This window comes from Adiantum capillus-veneris, chromosome 14 (assembly GCF_014529385.1).
Source record: "Adiantum capillus-veneris isolate H3 chromosome 14, ASM1452938v2, whole genome shotgun sequence".
NCBI classification, from domain to species: domain Eukaryota; kingdom Viridiplantae; phylum Streptophyta; class Polypodiopsida; order Polypodiales; family Pteridaceae; genus Adiantum; species Adiantum capillus-veneris.
In genome coordinates, this window is record NC_140944.1 from 10,747,506 (window position 1) to 10,761,727 (window position 14,222).

General features: G+C 42.2%; 1 protein-coding gene across 1 annotated transcript in view; it reads left to right on the plus strand.

Moving 5' to 3' along the window:
• LOC147441891 (protein phosphatase inhibitor 2-like) overlaps nt 1–6,392 on the plus strand; it is a 28,164-nt gene extending 21,772 nt beyond the window's left edge. Inside the window, exon 5 of the mRNA XM_086528288.1 lies at nt 5,850–6,392. Within this exon, the coding sequence (XP_086384414.1) occupies nt 5,850–6,106 (257 nt within the window). The 3' untranslated portion in view covers nt 6,107–6,392. The remainder of the gene's footprint in view (nt 1–5,849) is intronic.
• Nucleotides 6,393–14,222: the final 7,830 nt, after the last annotated feature.

Sequence of the window (14,222 nt, forward strand, 5' to 3'; positions counted from 1 at the left end):
ATAACTTCTTCATCCAAACTCCGATTTGGGTGATCTATAGCCTCAATCGAAGAGCACGAAGTCCTCTATGCATTGATGTAAAGACAGAAATTTTCAGAGTTATGGAAGGCGTTTCTGTAGCAGCATTTCCGAAGTGAACAGGTTCAACAAAATTGATTCTCATCCCCTATTTTACATACAATGTCTTCCGGCACTCGCAAGGGTTCTTCTTCTTCAACAAGGTCCACAACCATTGTGGAAAATGATCCAAAATCTCCTAAGTGTGGAGATAGCAACACAACCACCCAACCAACGACATCGGAAACCATGATCATGGCGTACTTGGTATCATTGCAAGAGACCGTAAACAAACAAGGCGAAGACTTACGAGCACTTGCAATGGAGAATGGCACACTAAGGGTACTTGTGGTTGAGAATGAGAATCTCAAGAGGACACTTGAGATGCAAACAACACGTTTGATGCAACTTGAAGAGGAAGTCAAGGAATGTAAACGCTCTCTTGTGGACTTGAATGCTTTGAAGGAGCGGATGAGCAAAGTAGAGCATGACCATGTATTGAAAGAGGAGAAATTTGACACTATGAGCCGGGATGTATGCGACATGAAAAATGTATGCACAAACAAGTCTTGGGCTGATGTATGTGGTAGTAATGTGGTTTCTAATTCCTCACTCATGCAAGCTATGGTTCAAACAAAGAATGTTGAGAATGTAGATGTGGAGGAGTTGAAGGAACGGGAGCGACGTTCCAAGAACATTGTTATTCGTGGAATTCCCGAAGAGAAGTTAGAGACACCTCCTTCTCTTGCCATTGTTATTGAAGATTTCTTCAAAACCCACTTTGGCATGTCCGGAGTTATGGTCTATGGAGCACATAGAGTGGGGAAGCAAGGAGCTCCTCGCTCGGGAGAACGGCCAATTGTATGCACCATGCCGGATGAGACCAAGCGAAAGATTATCCTTGATAATAGTTGGATCTATTTGAGGAATACAAAATGTTTTGTATGTGAAGATCGCACTATTAAGCAACAAAATATGCGTCGCAAGGCATATGAGGAAAAGAATAATAAAAACAAGGAAATCTCTCATGAAGAAAATGTGCCCAAGGAGGAGGCAAGTCTCTCAAGCAAATAGGGATGCGTGACCTATGAGACCGAGTTACAATTGAAAATATGCTTTTGGAATTGTAATGGATACCCATGGAATGCCGGGGTTGGCATTGATGAACTAACAAGCAAAGCCGATGTTGTACTTCTTGTTGAAACTTGGGAGCATGATACACAAAGGATTAACGGCTTGGAGGATTACAATGTACATTCATTGATGTGGTCAAAGAATCTCAAGCAACGAAGAGGACAAGGAGGGTTAGCATGTATGGTTAAGAAAGAATTGGAAGATTTTGTATCAATTGTGAAAGATGACAAGTACAAACGTTATGTATGGCTGAAAATTATGACACCAAAAAGAGCACCCATTTTTGTAGCCGGTTGCTACATTCCTCATCATGATTCTCCCTTTTATGCTTGCATGGATAGAGATCAACCATTTTCTGATTTGGAAGAGGATATTGCTTATTTCAAAGGTGAAGGTGATGTTATTGTATTTGGGGATATGAATGCTCGCACAAAAACATTGCAACATGATACTCAACAATTTGATATGCCATACATTTCAAGGGAGTTGGAGGAAGTTCACTTGTATGATCGTACTTCAATGGATGAGAAAGAGCCGGATCACTATGGAAAGTTACTTTTACACATGTGTAATAGCACGGGTATGCTCATTGCCAATGGTGTATCTTTGTGGAGTGGAACCAATGGATTTACATGTAGAAGACATAATGGGGATAGTGTGATTGACTATATGCTACTCTCTGAAGCCATCATGTATCGCATAAAGAGTTTTATGTTTGGTCAATGGACCCCGGAATCCGACCATCGCACCTTATGTATTGACCTTTCATGTGGAGAAGCAACTAAGCATGATAATCTCAGCCAAAGGAAAGAGAAGTTATCACTATGTATGGATTTCAAACGGGCACCAATGTACATTGAAATGGTTGAGCAAAAATTATGGATGACAAAGCTTCAATGTGATGCACCATTGGAAACTAAATGGGAAGCTTTCAAGAAAGCTATTTGTTCTTGTGCGGAAGAATGCTTTGCCATAAAGCATCTCCATGGTATCAACAAAGATAGATCACGCAAAAGGTGGTTTGATAAAGAATGTCAAGATGCTCGAAAGTCCTTGATAAAGCTTGATGCAACTATGGACAAAGACAACTATCAAAGTCATTTGCATACATACAAGGCATTGATTCAAAAGAAGAGAAGAAGATGGGAAGTAAAGCAACAAGAATTTCAAGTCCAAGAAAAGGCACATGCATGTGGAAGATTTTGGAGAAACTTGAGAGGCAAGCGGGTTGAGAATTTTGGTAACTTGAGTCTAGTGGATATGTACACACATTGTAGGCAATTATATGAGCAAGAAAATACTGAAAAAATGCCATTTTATGGTTCACTCCTATGTATGCCATCTTTTTTTACTATTGAGGATGTATGCGGTGGGCTTGAAAAGTTGGCCACTCGCAAAGCGGGAGATCTTCAAGGTATCAAGCCGGAGATGATCAAATGGACGGGAGATTTTACCCATGAGTGGATGTGTGATATGTTCAACCTTGCACTTCAACATGGTATGCCTTATGATTGGAGTACTAATTGGGTTAAGCCTTTGCATAAAGGAGGGGATGTAAAGAATGTAAGCAACTACCGGACTATAATGATTGGGTCTCTTATGGCAAAGTTATTTGGGTGCATAATGGAGATGAAATTGAGTGATTGGGCTGAAGAGAATGACAAGCGTGCAAAGGGACAAGCGGGTGTTCGTCGATGCCATAGCACCATTGATCATCTTGTCACTCTTCGTGTTCTCATGGAGGAAAGTCGGTTGAAAGGCAAGCGATTGTATTGTTGTTTTGTGGACTTTAAGAAAGCCTTTGATATGATTCCACGTAACAATTTGTGGAGAAGGATGGAAGAACTCCAAGTGCCAAGTGAGTTTATGCTTGCGGTTTCTCGAATCTATGAGAAGGTGATTTGTCAATTGCGCATGGAAAGAGAAATTTCAGAAATTTTTGTAAGCACTATTGGGGTTAAACAAGGATGTCCATTGTCACCAACTCTCTTTGGTCTATGCATCGATCAATTGGAACAAATGGTACTTGACTTTATGCAAGAAGAAGGCATTGAAGAGGTCACTATTTGCAATGCGGTAATCATGCTTTTGTTGTATGCGGATGATGTAGTGCTTTTAGCACACACTTTAGAAGATGCACAAAAGCTTATGGTTGTCCTTGAGAACTTTTCCTTGCATAGTGGGCTGATTGTAAATGAATCCAAAACAAAGGTTATGCTTGTGAAAACCAACCATAAGGAGAAGCCATGCATTGTGTACAACAACGAGACACTTGAAGTTGTTGAGAGCTTTAAGTACCTTGGCCTTGAGGTTCCATCCAATCACAAGTGGCATGAATGTGCTATGCGTCGTTTGGAAGCGGGAAAGAGAGCATATTATGCATTTGAGAACATGTGTAATGCGGGAAACATCAAGTGTTGGATTCTCAAGAAGTATCTTTTTGATGCATTGGTGACACCGGTTCTTCTTTATGGAGTTGAAGTGTGGGGTGGGAGCATCTCAAAGTCTACTTGGAAAGAGTTTGAGAATGTCCAAAAGCGTTTTCTTACAAACTTTCTCCAAGTTAAGACACAAACACCATATATGCTCCTACTTCTTGAGTCGGGATCTCTTCCAATTGAGGTTATGGGCATGGAAAGGGTTGTGGAGTACATGATAAAGATGCGTCAAAACCCCTCACATCGACTTCCTACAATTGCATGGGAAGCAAGCAAAAAAGTTCAAAAGACGCATAAAAGCAAGATCTTGAGCACGGGATGGATGCAAGACATAAAGAAGTGGTTTGGGAGATGGGATGCATTACACTTGCTACATGATGCTTCAATTGACTCTCAAGTGAATGAAGCTTTTCTACAACGCCAATGTATTACGGCTTGGGAGAAATCCGGTGGGTCACGCTTCATACATTACACCACCTATATTGCCCCCAACTACAGAACCATGTTCTTCGCTGAGAGAGGAAACCGTACTCACACTTACATGCTTGAGCCTATTCCCTTGTCCGCGATACGCACTATCGCAGCAATTCGGCTTAGCTCCCATTTCCTTCGATACGAGATAGGGCGTTGGGGCAATGGAGAAGAGTCAAATCGATTGTGCACATTATGCTCACTGCAAGTTCGAGAGTCTGAGTACCACACACTACTAGAGTGCTCAGCTTTTGATCACATCCGAACTTGCTTCTCTCACATTTTCAGCCATAACTTAGACCTACACACTTTCCTCTCCCAGCCAAAGTGTGGGCTCTCCATTGCGACTCTCATCACTACAATTTTGGAGCATCGAGAGTCACTCATCAGCCGTACACATACTACACATGTAACTTTGGTCCCATAGGTCATATTTGACCTCCGAGGACGATAATAAAATCTATCTATCTATCTATCTATCTCTCTCTCTCTCTCTCTCTCTCTCTCTCTCTCTCTCTCTCTGTGTGTGTGTGTGTGTGTGTGTGTGTGTGTGTGTGGGGTGGCAAAAATAGGAGGGCTTGGAACCCTTCGTATTGCGTAATGAAATTACAAGCCCAAAGGTATTACACTAGCGTGTAGGCATAACAAAATAAACAGATCTGGTAGTGAAAAATTTCCTGAGATACACAATAACAGCAGACCTTAGGGGCAAAAGTACTAGTGATACAAAGTTACAAAAAAAAAAGGGTGATACTACAAAAAGCTAGGAGGGAGGAAAGTAGCAAAGAGCTGAAGCAGAAAGAGGCCACCCTGACTTTGACTAGGAGGCCCCACCAAAGAGTCTCTGATATCAGAATCAAGATCTCCAAAGCCGTGACAATGGCGCATCCCATCAGAATAAACATCACCACTGCAAAGAGACCACCGAAATTCTGGGAGAGAGAGAGAGAGAGCCTCTAGCTATCCTTGGCAATGAATGATCAACAGGGCAACCTGCTAAAGAAGCTGAAAACGAGGCTGAAACCTCTCACTCCAACCACCCCTGCACCACTACTAACCCCAGCCAAAACCTGTCTCCACCAAACAAATGAATTAAACAACAAAAACATGCATACACAAGCAACCAGGCAGACGGAGACATGGCAGGTCCTCGGGACTTACAGCCCTAGCCTCTTTCTCTGTCTCTCTCTCATTAATCAACTTCCAATTATTGCACGAGTAGATTAGTATTTACTATTGCCTTTGCCCTTGCATAGGAGCATGGTCACATATTGACCTTCTTGAGTTCTTTGTTAGTTGTTTGTGAAGAACAAAAAGTTCATTGGCTCAAAAGCTCAACTTTTTATAACATTTGCTCATTTATGGATCAATAATGAAGGCGGCTTTCGGTTTTTCTATTGTTTCAATCACACTTTTTGTGTGCAACTCTCTCTTCAAGTCTTTCCTAGTACCCCATAAAACCCAAAAAGAGAATCGTATGAAAAAAGGCACCCTTTTTACCACTAGCCTCAAACGGAGGTGAACAAAGAAAAGAACTGCTTAATGCTTTTTTCAAATAGGTCAATATTTGAATGATAGCTTGGAATGGTAGCCCTATAATCGTTGTGTCTTTTGTTACTCCAAAGATGTGTGGCTGTTCCTTTTGAGGTAAGGTGTTTCCTTGGAAGCATGTGTCTTGAATCGTGCAATGTTTTAGCAATAGGCAAGTTCTATCCTACTGCTCATCTGCTATGCTGCCTTTTCTGTCAGGATTGGGTCAAGTAGGACACAGGTTGAGTTTTTCTGAGCAAAGAAAGGCACACTACGATGAGTTCCGTAAGTCGAAGTCCGTTCGCCAGGAAGATTTGGCAGTGAATGATGCTGAGGAGGATATGGCTATTGACGGGACTGGCAATCATGCGGAGGAGATGGTTATTGATGGGATGGGATCGGTGGGGATACATGATCCTGCCTCCCCGTCAGGGAGCTGGCAAAGAAACACTTACAAGCAGTCAAAGTGCACTTGAACAGCATTGCACATGGTGTGAAAATTAGTTATTATATCAATGCAAGGTCTCACTGTGCAGGCTTTTCCTGCAAGGGACTTCGAATTGCTGATAGCAAAACTGTGTATAGTCCAGATGATATTATTGGAAGGTGTACAAGGTCACGGGCAATCTTGACATCATCACAATGACACTGTTTAGCACATGATTCATATGCACACTGTTCGTCTTGAGAAAGAAGCGTTCTCAAGGATTCCTGTAATTTTACCAGGCATAGGTTCAAACATAAAGAGATACATTCTTTGCTTTCTTGAGTACACCCGATGCTTAGAGCACATATCATAGTTTTTCCTGACCCTCTGGTTGTGTTTTTCTTGCACTTATGATTTGCAGATTTGACAAAAGAACATGCATGCAACCATTGCTCTGAAAACCTTATGCAGAATTTTGTGGCATGATGAGTGTGCCTGCCTTTGTTCTTTGAGCCTTCTTTTAAATCTCTTTTCTTCCTGAGTTAATGATAAGGCTTACGCTTAATATTCCACTGGTTGTGAGCTGAATTTCCCTTGACATCTCTCGGGTAGAAAAGGACTTCTACAGATTACGAGGTAGCTCTCGTGCTAAGCTGTAATTGACACTTTCTCTAATCAAGCCCTCGTGCTAAGCTGTAATTGACACTTGCTCTAATCAAGCCCTCGTGCTAAGATGTAATTGACATGGTCTGATAAGGAATTGCTACTTGGCATTGAGTGCCAATTAGTTGCTAAAGATACATACAATAATAAACAGATAGATAGACATATATCTTTCTTACCTAAATTGATAGCTTTGATTGTTAGATAAAGTGATATTCAAAAGATTAACAAAAAGATTTGATATAGGGATATCGATAGATTGATAGATCAATACATTTGTAGACATGCTGTATAGGAGGATGCATAGATGTGAAGATGAAGGGCGAGTCCACACTAGACGTACTTAGGCATACGGGTGGTGGTCTAGCGGACACAGGTCCAAACCACCACGACCACTGTTTTGAGATAGTCTTAGCTGGATTATATATTTGTGAGCCATTGGTGGCTCTTTATGGTTGTATATATCCGAAGTTGTTGGGGTTTTATCTGTATCATCCACTTTGTATGGTCCAGGTCTAGCCAAGTGGTCCGGTCACTCACCTTCGTCTAGTGGCGTTTGGACCAATGTCCAGTAAGTTACAGGTTTTCGTACCCAAGGCTTGGGTGGGCTTCGGGTTACTGTATGACACATAGAGGGTAGTCAAAAGAGCGACAATGCCCACTACTAAGTCCTCTAAGTACTACCACAGGAAGCATCAACCCTTCGTGCCAAGCAAAAGTCCACCCTCAACCACTTCTACACCTCCCAATCACCCCATCAATAAACTTCTCAACCCTTGCGTTACAGCAAGCTCTAGTGCAACAACCTGTTGCGTAAACAGCCATGGAGGAGCTCACAAGCATTCTAGCTAAGGTGACTATTAAGTTTCCGACTTTCAAGGGTCTCTCCACAGGGGATGGCAACGACCATGCCCGGAGGTTCGTGTCTCTCTGCAGAGGTCGTGGCCTCAGCGGAGAAGATGCCTACTTAGTACTTTTCCCATCTACCTTGGATGGCTTAGCAGACAAGTGGTATAGTCGATTTGCTAAAAACCAGTTTACTACTTGGGCCACATCAAGACAACAATTTTGTGAAGCTTTCAGACCAGGGGAGTTCCAAGAAAAGGTTTGGGGTGAGTTGGCCAACCTGATGCTTCAGCCCAAAGAGACTTTTGCAAAACTCATGACCCGAACAAAGTCTTTGGTCGCCAAGCTGCCTCAGCAACCAGGTGAGTTTATGGTCAAGAAATGGGTAGAGAAAGTCTTCTAAAGACTTCTCATCAAAAACTCAGAGAGAATTTCCGACCTGATGCAAACCTGGAGGAGTTTGTTGTTGCTGCTACTAGGATAGAGGGGGCAAGGAAGCTGTTTACTGACTCTTCTCAGATCGAGACTGCCTCTGTACTCTTGAAAAGTCCATATGACCCCTCGACTTCTTTACGTAGGAAACTTGAAGCCCTAAAGCTACAATGAGGAGAAAGCAATCTCTCTTAGACAGGAGAAGCCCCCACATCATGAGGCTTTGGATCAAATCAAGAGAGAGCTAGAAAAGACTGCCCCCTTTGAGCTTATTGCCACTTATGCAAAAAGTCTGGACATGAAGACAAGGATTGCTACTATATCAAGGGATTGCGGCAAACACAACAAAGTCTCGGGCCTTCTCTCCAACAAGGGCTAGCACCGACATCCAATATGGTTTCCCCCTATGGCCATCCAAACTACATGCCACCTTTGCTCAATACCCCTACTGTCCAAGGTATTGCAAGTACTTTTTTGTCTCAAAATGTTTATCATACTCATGCTCCCTCAGCCCCTTAGAGCTTCTACACCTCAGCCTCCAACTCCATGCAACAAGAGTAGAGACCACCTCATCCCCCGTTTCGTCCATCAAATCCGCACATCTTATGCTACAGATGTGGAGAATATGGGCATTACCAAAGCAAATGTCCTTTACATGAAGGGTCTCCTCCTTGTCGTCATTGCTTGGAGTCTTAAGGACCACTATAGTAAGGATTGTCCCAAGCAAAGGGCATCCTCATCTTCAAGTCAGAACCAACAAGAATTCACATTCCCGAAAATCAATTTGATCGCAGTGAACATCATCCCTCTAGAGAAAATTCTAGAGAAAGCCCAGATCGGAGGAGCCAAGGGCACAACGGAAGCCATCTTGAAGAACACCTTTCAGCAAGTGTCACTTTATGATATGATCCGGCTCGATGCAACCCTCAGAAGTGACACCCTCTCAATCATTCAGTCTTTGTACCCGGGTGCAAGGCCTAGTGGCGGGCACCTCCCCGTACAACCCTTAGAGTCTTACATAATTTCCTATCCAACCACTCCCTCACTGATTACAAAAGTCCTCATCTCACTGTATCTATTCTTATGTAGGATTTTAGTAGATCAAGAATTGTTGGGTTAGCTATTTCACTTTGGCCATCCGTTTGCGGGTGATAGGCCGAAGACAAATTTAGCCTTGTCCCTAAATCCTCAAAGAGACCCTTCCAGAAATTACTGGTCATTCTAGGATTTCTGGACATTGGCAAGCCAAGGTACTTGAAGATTTATGACATGAAGAGGGTTGCCATTTGATGGGCTTTGATAGTCTTTTTGACAGATATAAAATGAGCTTGTTTGCTAAACCTGTCTACTATCATCCACATTCTCGTATTCACATGGATAGACTTAGGAAATTCAAAGATAAAATCCATGGATATGTTGTCCCATGGTGAATTAGGGATTGGCAAAGGTTGAAGCAATCCAGGTTGCTTCCCTCTATCGAACTTCGTCTTTTGGCATACCACACATTTAGAAACATACTCTTGTATGTTTGCTTTCATGGCGGGCCAATAGAAATATGTTTCAATCCCTTTTAGGGTAGACTTAATTCCTCTATGCCCCGCATAAGGAGGAGCATGAGTATCATACATTACCTTCTCACGTAGTGAGTTAGTAACGCATAATCTATTTCCATAGAGAACATAACCATCTTGTAAGGTAAATGGTTCCTCTTTCTTCCCTAGTACAAGGGAGAAAATCACATCTCTAAAATCGAGATCAATAGCGTACTCATCTATCATAGAATATAGATCATTGTGAGTTGCTATGGAAACCGCATTCACTCTCGGCCATCTTGAGAGTGCATAGGTTACTTGATTATGCATGCCAGCAATGTGAGCAATATGAAAATGAAATTGAGAAAGGAAATTTGCCCACCTCATTTGTTTGTCGCAGAGCTTGTCTGCGTCATGAAGTACACGTTTTTCTTTGTTAGGTCATGTAATGGTCCCGCGATTTGTGAGAACTTTTCTATGAAGCGTCTATAGTATGCACACATAACTATAAAGCTTCTTAGTTTATGTAGATTCCTTGGATTAGGCCATCCTTTGATTACCTCTAACTTTGATGGATCCATTTGGATGCCATCTTGAGAGATAATGTGACCTAAAATTTGAATCTGTTGTAAGAAAACCTCACTTTCCTTTCGATGAATATAGAGTTTATTCTCTCGTAAGACTTGAAATATTACCTGGAGTTGTTGCTTGTGTTCATCTAATGAATTAGAGTAGATGATTATATCATCAAAAAACACTCCAGTAAAGGTTCGGTGAGGCCTTAATAGCTTCTGCATCAAGGGATCGAATGTGGCTGGTGCATTGGTCAAGCCAATAGGCATGACAATGTATTCATAAAGACCAAACGTAGTGCGAAATGCGGTCTTTACAATATCTTGATCAACTATCCTAGTAGCCACTTTTTAGGTCAATCCTACTGAAGTAGGTCGACCCTTGCAGCTTATCAAATAGGTCTTCTAATCGTGGAACGGGAAACCTATTCTTGATAGTGATCCTATTTAGTACTCTATAGTCGACACACATATGATATGTGCCATCTTTCTTTTGCATTAATAACACGGGTGAACAAAATGGAGATGAGCTAGGCCAAATCATGCCCTTCTAAATTAACTCATGCACTTGCCGCATAATCTCCTCTTGTTGAGCTTGAGAAACTCTATAAGGAGGTTTATTAGGCGTTGAACTTCATGGAAGAAGTTCAATTGCATGGTTAGCATTGCCTCGTTTAGGAGGTAGTTAGTTCACAAGGGATGTCGTCAATAAAAACATCTTGAGAAAATTGGATAACTCTAATTCCTTGTGATTGTTTATATTTTCTTTTGTTAAAGCATTAGGTTCATTTTGAGAATCTTTAACAAAAATCATGTACACAAAAATAGAGCTCTTTATTGACTTATTGAAAGCTTGCGTATGTACAATGGGTATGGTGTTGCCCAACTCCTTAGCATCTATGTACATATCTTTTTCCTTGAACCGAAAGTAGATTTGCCATTCAGGGAATTTAACATTGGCATCCATGCGATCAAACCATGGTGCCCCTAGGATTACATCCTCATGCTTGAGAGGAGAGATAAAGAAGTCCTCTTTGTCCACATAGCTTTTGGACATGGAACCTCAATTTTCCAATTAAGGGAGTGACTGAAGCTTCTTGCCCCTTGAAAGCACCATCGGCGGGTAGGACATCTCCCATCTCATAGGCTTGGATGCCTAGCTTGGTGGACAACTCTGTGGATATGAAATTGTGAGTAGAACTTGGGTCAAAGAGAATAAAATCATCATGTTCTCTTACCTTTTCCCAAGCATGGCATAGAGGAGATCCTTTGTGGTGAGCATCCTCTTCTTGGATTTCGACCAAGGTATCTCTAGGAGGCTCATTTCTTGTATTCTTGTGGGGACAAGCATAATAGGCATGCCCTTGCTCCCCGCACTTGAAACATCGGTTATCTTTACGATAACACTCAAGCTCTTCAGGAGAGAGTTCATTTTTTCCTTTATAAACTCCCTTCTCCTTAGCTTTGTTATTGTTGGCGTTGCCTTTAGGAAACTTTTGGACATTGTCCTTCCCCTTAGGCTCATTGTTACGGTCCTTGTTCTCAATGGGCTTAAGATTTCTCTTAGCCCCTTGTTAGAAATTGATTTGGGAAGCCACCATGGTATGGTGTATGACCGCAGATAACGTGCGTGGCCTTTGGGAGTTAACATACTCCGCCATATCTTCAGTTAGACCCGCACAAATTGTTGTTTTTGCTCTCCAAAATCCATCTTTTTGAAGAAAGTGTCTTTGAGATGTAAATCCCAAAACTTGTCTACATATTTGTGAATAGATTTGTAGGGAGAGAGCTTCAAGCTTCGCCATTCGGTGAGTACTTTGTCTTTGGCATTGGTAGCCAAAAATTGCTTCATGGTGGAAGCTCTTAAAGCTTTCCATGTTCGTGGAGCTTCACCGTTTGCCCGTAGGCTAGACCAGAATTGCCTGGCGGACTTTTGAAAATGCATAGCTACATGGGGTAGCTTAGAGGACTTTGTGAAGCCCTCATCTCCAAACGCCGCATCGAATTTTTGGATGAAAGCCAAGACTTTGTCCATAGCACCAAAGGTGCCATCTTAGGTAAGGAAAGAGATATTCTTTCCTATCTCTTTGAACTTCTTGAGCTTGGACGACCTCTTCCATGCGGCATTGGATTTCCTATTGCCTCTTCTTTTTTATGGTCCAAAAGTTGCACCATCACTTTCTTCAGAAGATGAAGAACTTGAGGAGGATGGAGAAGAGGGTGACCTCTTTCTCACCTTTTTCTTCCCTTGTTCCTCCTTGTTTGCACCAGCACTTCATAAGAGGAAGAGGATGAAGAAGATGGAGAAGAGGGTGACCTCTTTCTCCCCTTTTTCTTCTCTTGTTTTTTGTCATCCCTTTTTGAATTATGGTGTGGAGGCGTTTTGCCACCATCTTCATGGAGCCATCTCCGCCAAGGTAGCAGGAGACTCATTTCTTTCTCGCTCTTTTGGTGGGGGCTCTACCATTGAAATTTGAGTTCTCCTTTGGGAAGGGGATGCATCGTCAAGAAGTAGATTTTTGAGCCCTTCATATGGATCCTCTTCTTCTTCCCTTATCGAAGAGAGGCCTCTTTTGGAAGTCTCACAAGGAGGCTTCCTAGGTACTCTCTCTTCTTGGTGGGGAGTTTGGAGAATCCCATGACCACGTAGCTCCTGTACTTGTGGCTCGAATATCATTAATTACAACGAATAGAAGAGAGGGTCTTTCAACACCAAAACAGTACCGGCTCCTGTCAAGCTTCTTATAGCTCAATAGTGGTTAAGTCGTAGGCAAGCCCCGTAGGACTCCACTATTAAGACCATAGCTCTTGACGGTAATGCCCCATTATCTGCATGAAGCAGGTGCACTGCAAGGCTGAAAAATCCCTATTCTACTTACTCAATTGCAGTTAATAATACCAACCATTTACAGTTAGCTTGAGGAACTCCCTTCTTGAGCAAGAAAAGAGAAACCTTGTGCTCTGATACCAATGTAACATTTAATGGCCTAGTAACTTGTGTGTAGCGGATATAGCATAAACATCGTGAACATTTCATTAGAATAGATTCCTAATGAGCATAGCAAGAGTGCTTGGATGGAGAGAGCAACAAAAAGCATAACATGTAGTTAGATAGGCATGAACAATACTTCAAAAGAGAGAGAAATTAAGCTATTGACAACAGTTGAGGACCGGATTTTCATGGAGCTGGTCCCCCCTCCAAAAGGCTTTTTCTGTTCCTTCAATAACTTGCTGGTGCAATGAAGATGGAAGCTTCAAGCACCTAGCTCACACTTATAAAACACAACATCAATTCCCTCACGGTCTCAGACCCAAGATCTCACACACCTTCGACGAGAAAGAAGTATATCTCCTCACATAATCACTCATAATAGCTTAGCATAGCTTAGTAATTAGCATGATAGAGGAGATGAGCATTGGAGCTTGTCTCTTGGTTGGATTTGCATCACAAAGCCAAGAGTTGTTGGTGTAGGCCTTTCTTCTCACAAGCTTGGAGTAGATGATGAGCTTTCCATTAAAGCTTGAGAAGGAGAGAGAGTCTTCTTTGAGATTATGTGAGTGTGTGTATGATAATGCCTTGCCAAAATCAGCCCCCTCTCTCTCTCTTGGTCGACCCCTCATGATTTTTACTCATGTTGGCGTTCCATTGGGCCCTGCAAAGCTTAGCCAATGATAATTAAGAAGCATATGTGATAGCCTTGTGACATGTGTCCCCCTTTCCCCTTTTGTGAGAGCTTTAGGTATTTAATTAATGCAATTAAACTCTTATTGGACCCCTTGGTCTTCTGGCCAGTAGGAATCAGGCAAGCCATTGGGCTGATGAATGCTCATTGGACCCCTTGGGAGACTGTCCAATAGTCTTCTAGAGAGCTTGATTTCTATTGGTTCTTTTATCAAGTGTTTTTTAATGAATTAAACTAAATGTACTCTAGCCTAATTCTCATTGATCCACCTCTATGGCCATCCAATAGGATTTGAATGCACCTTGGGGGCAACTGGGCTAGGGAGCTGACATGTGTCCCCTATTCCCTTTGTGTAAGGGGGGAGCTTGCTAGACTGTGTGTGTGTTTCTCTCTCATCCCCTACAAGAAAGGCTCGCCCCCTCCTATCTAGGGATATG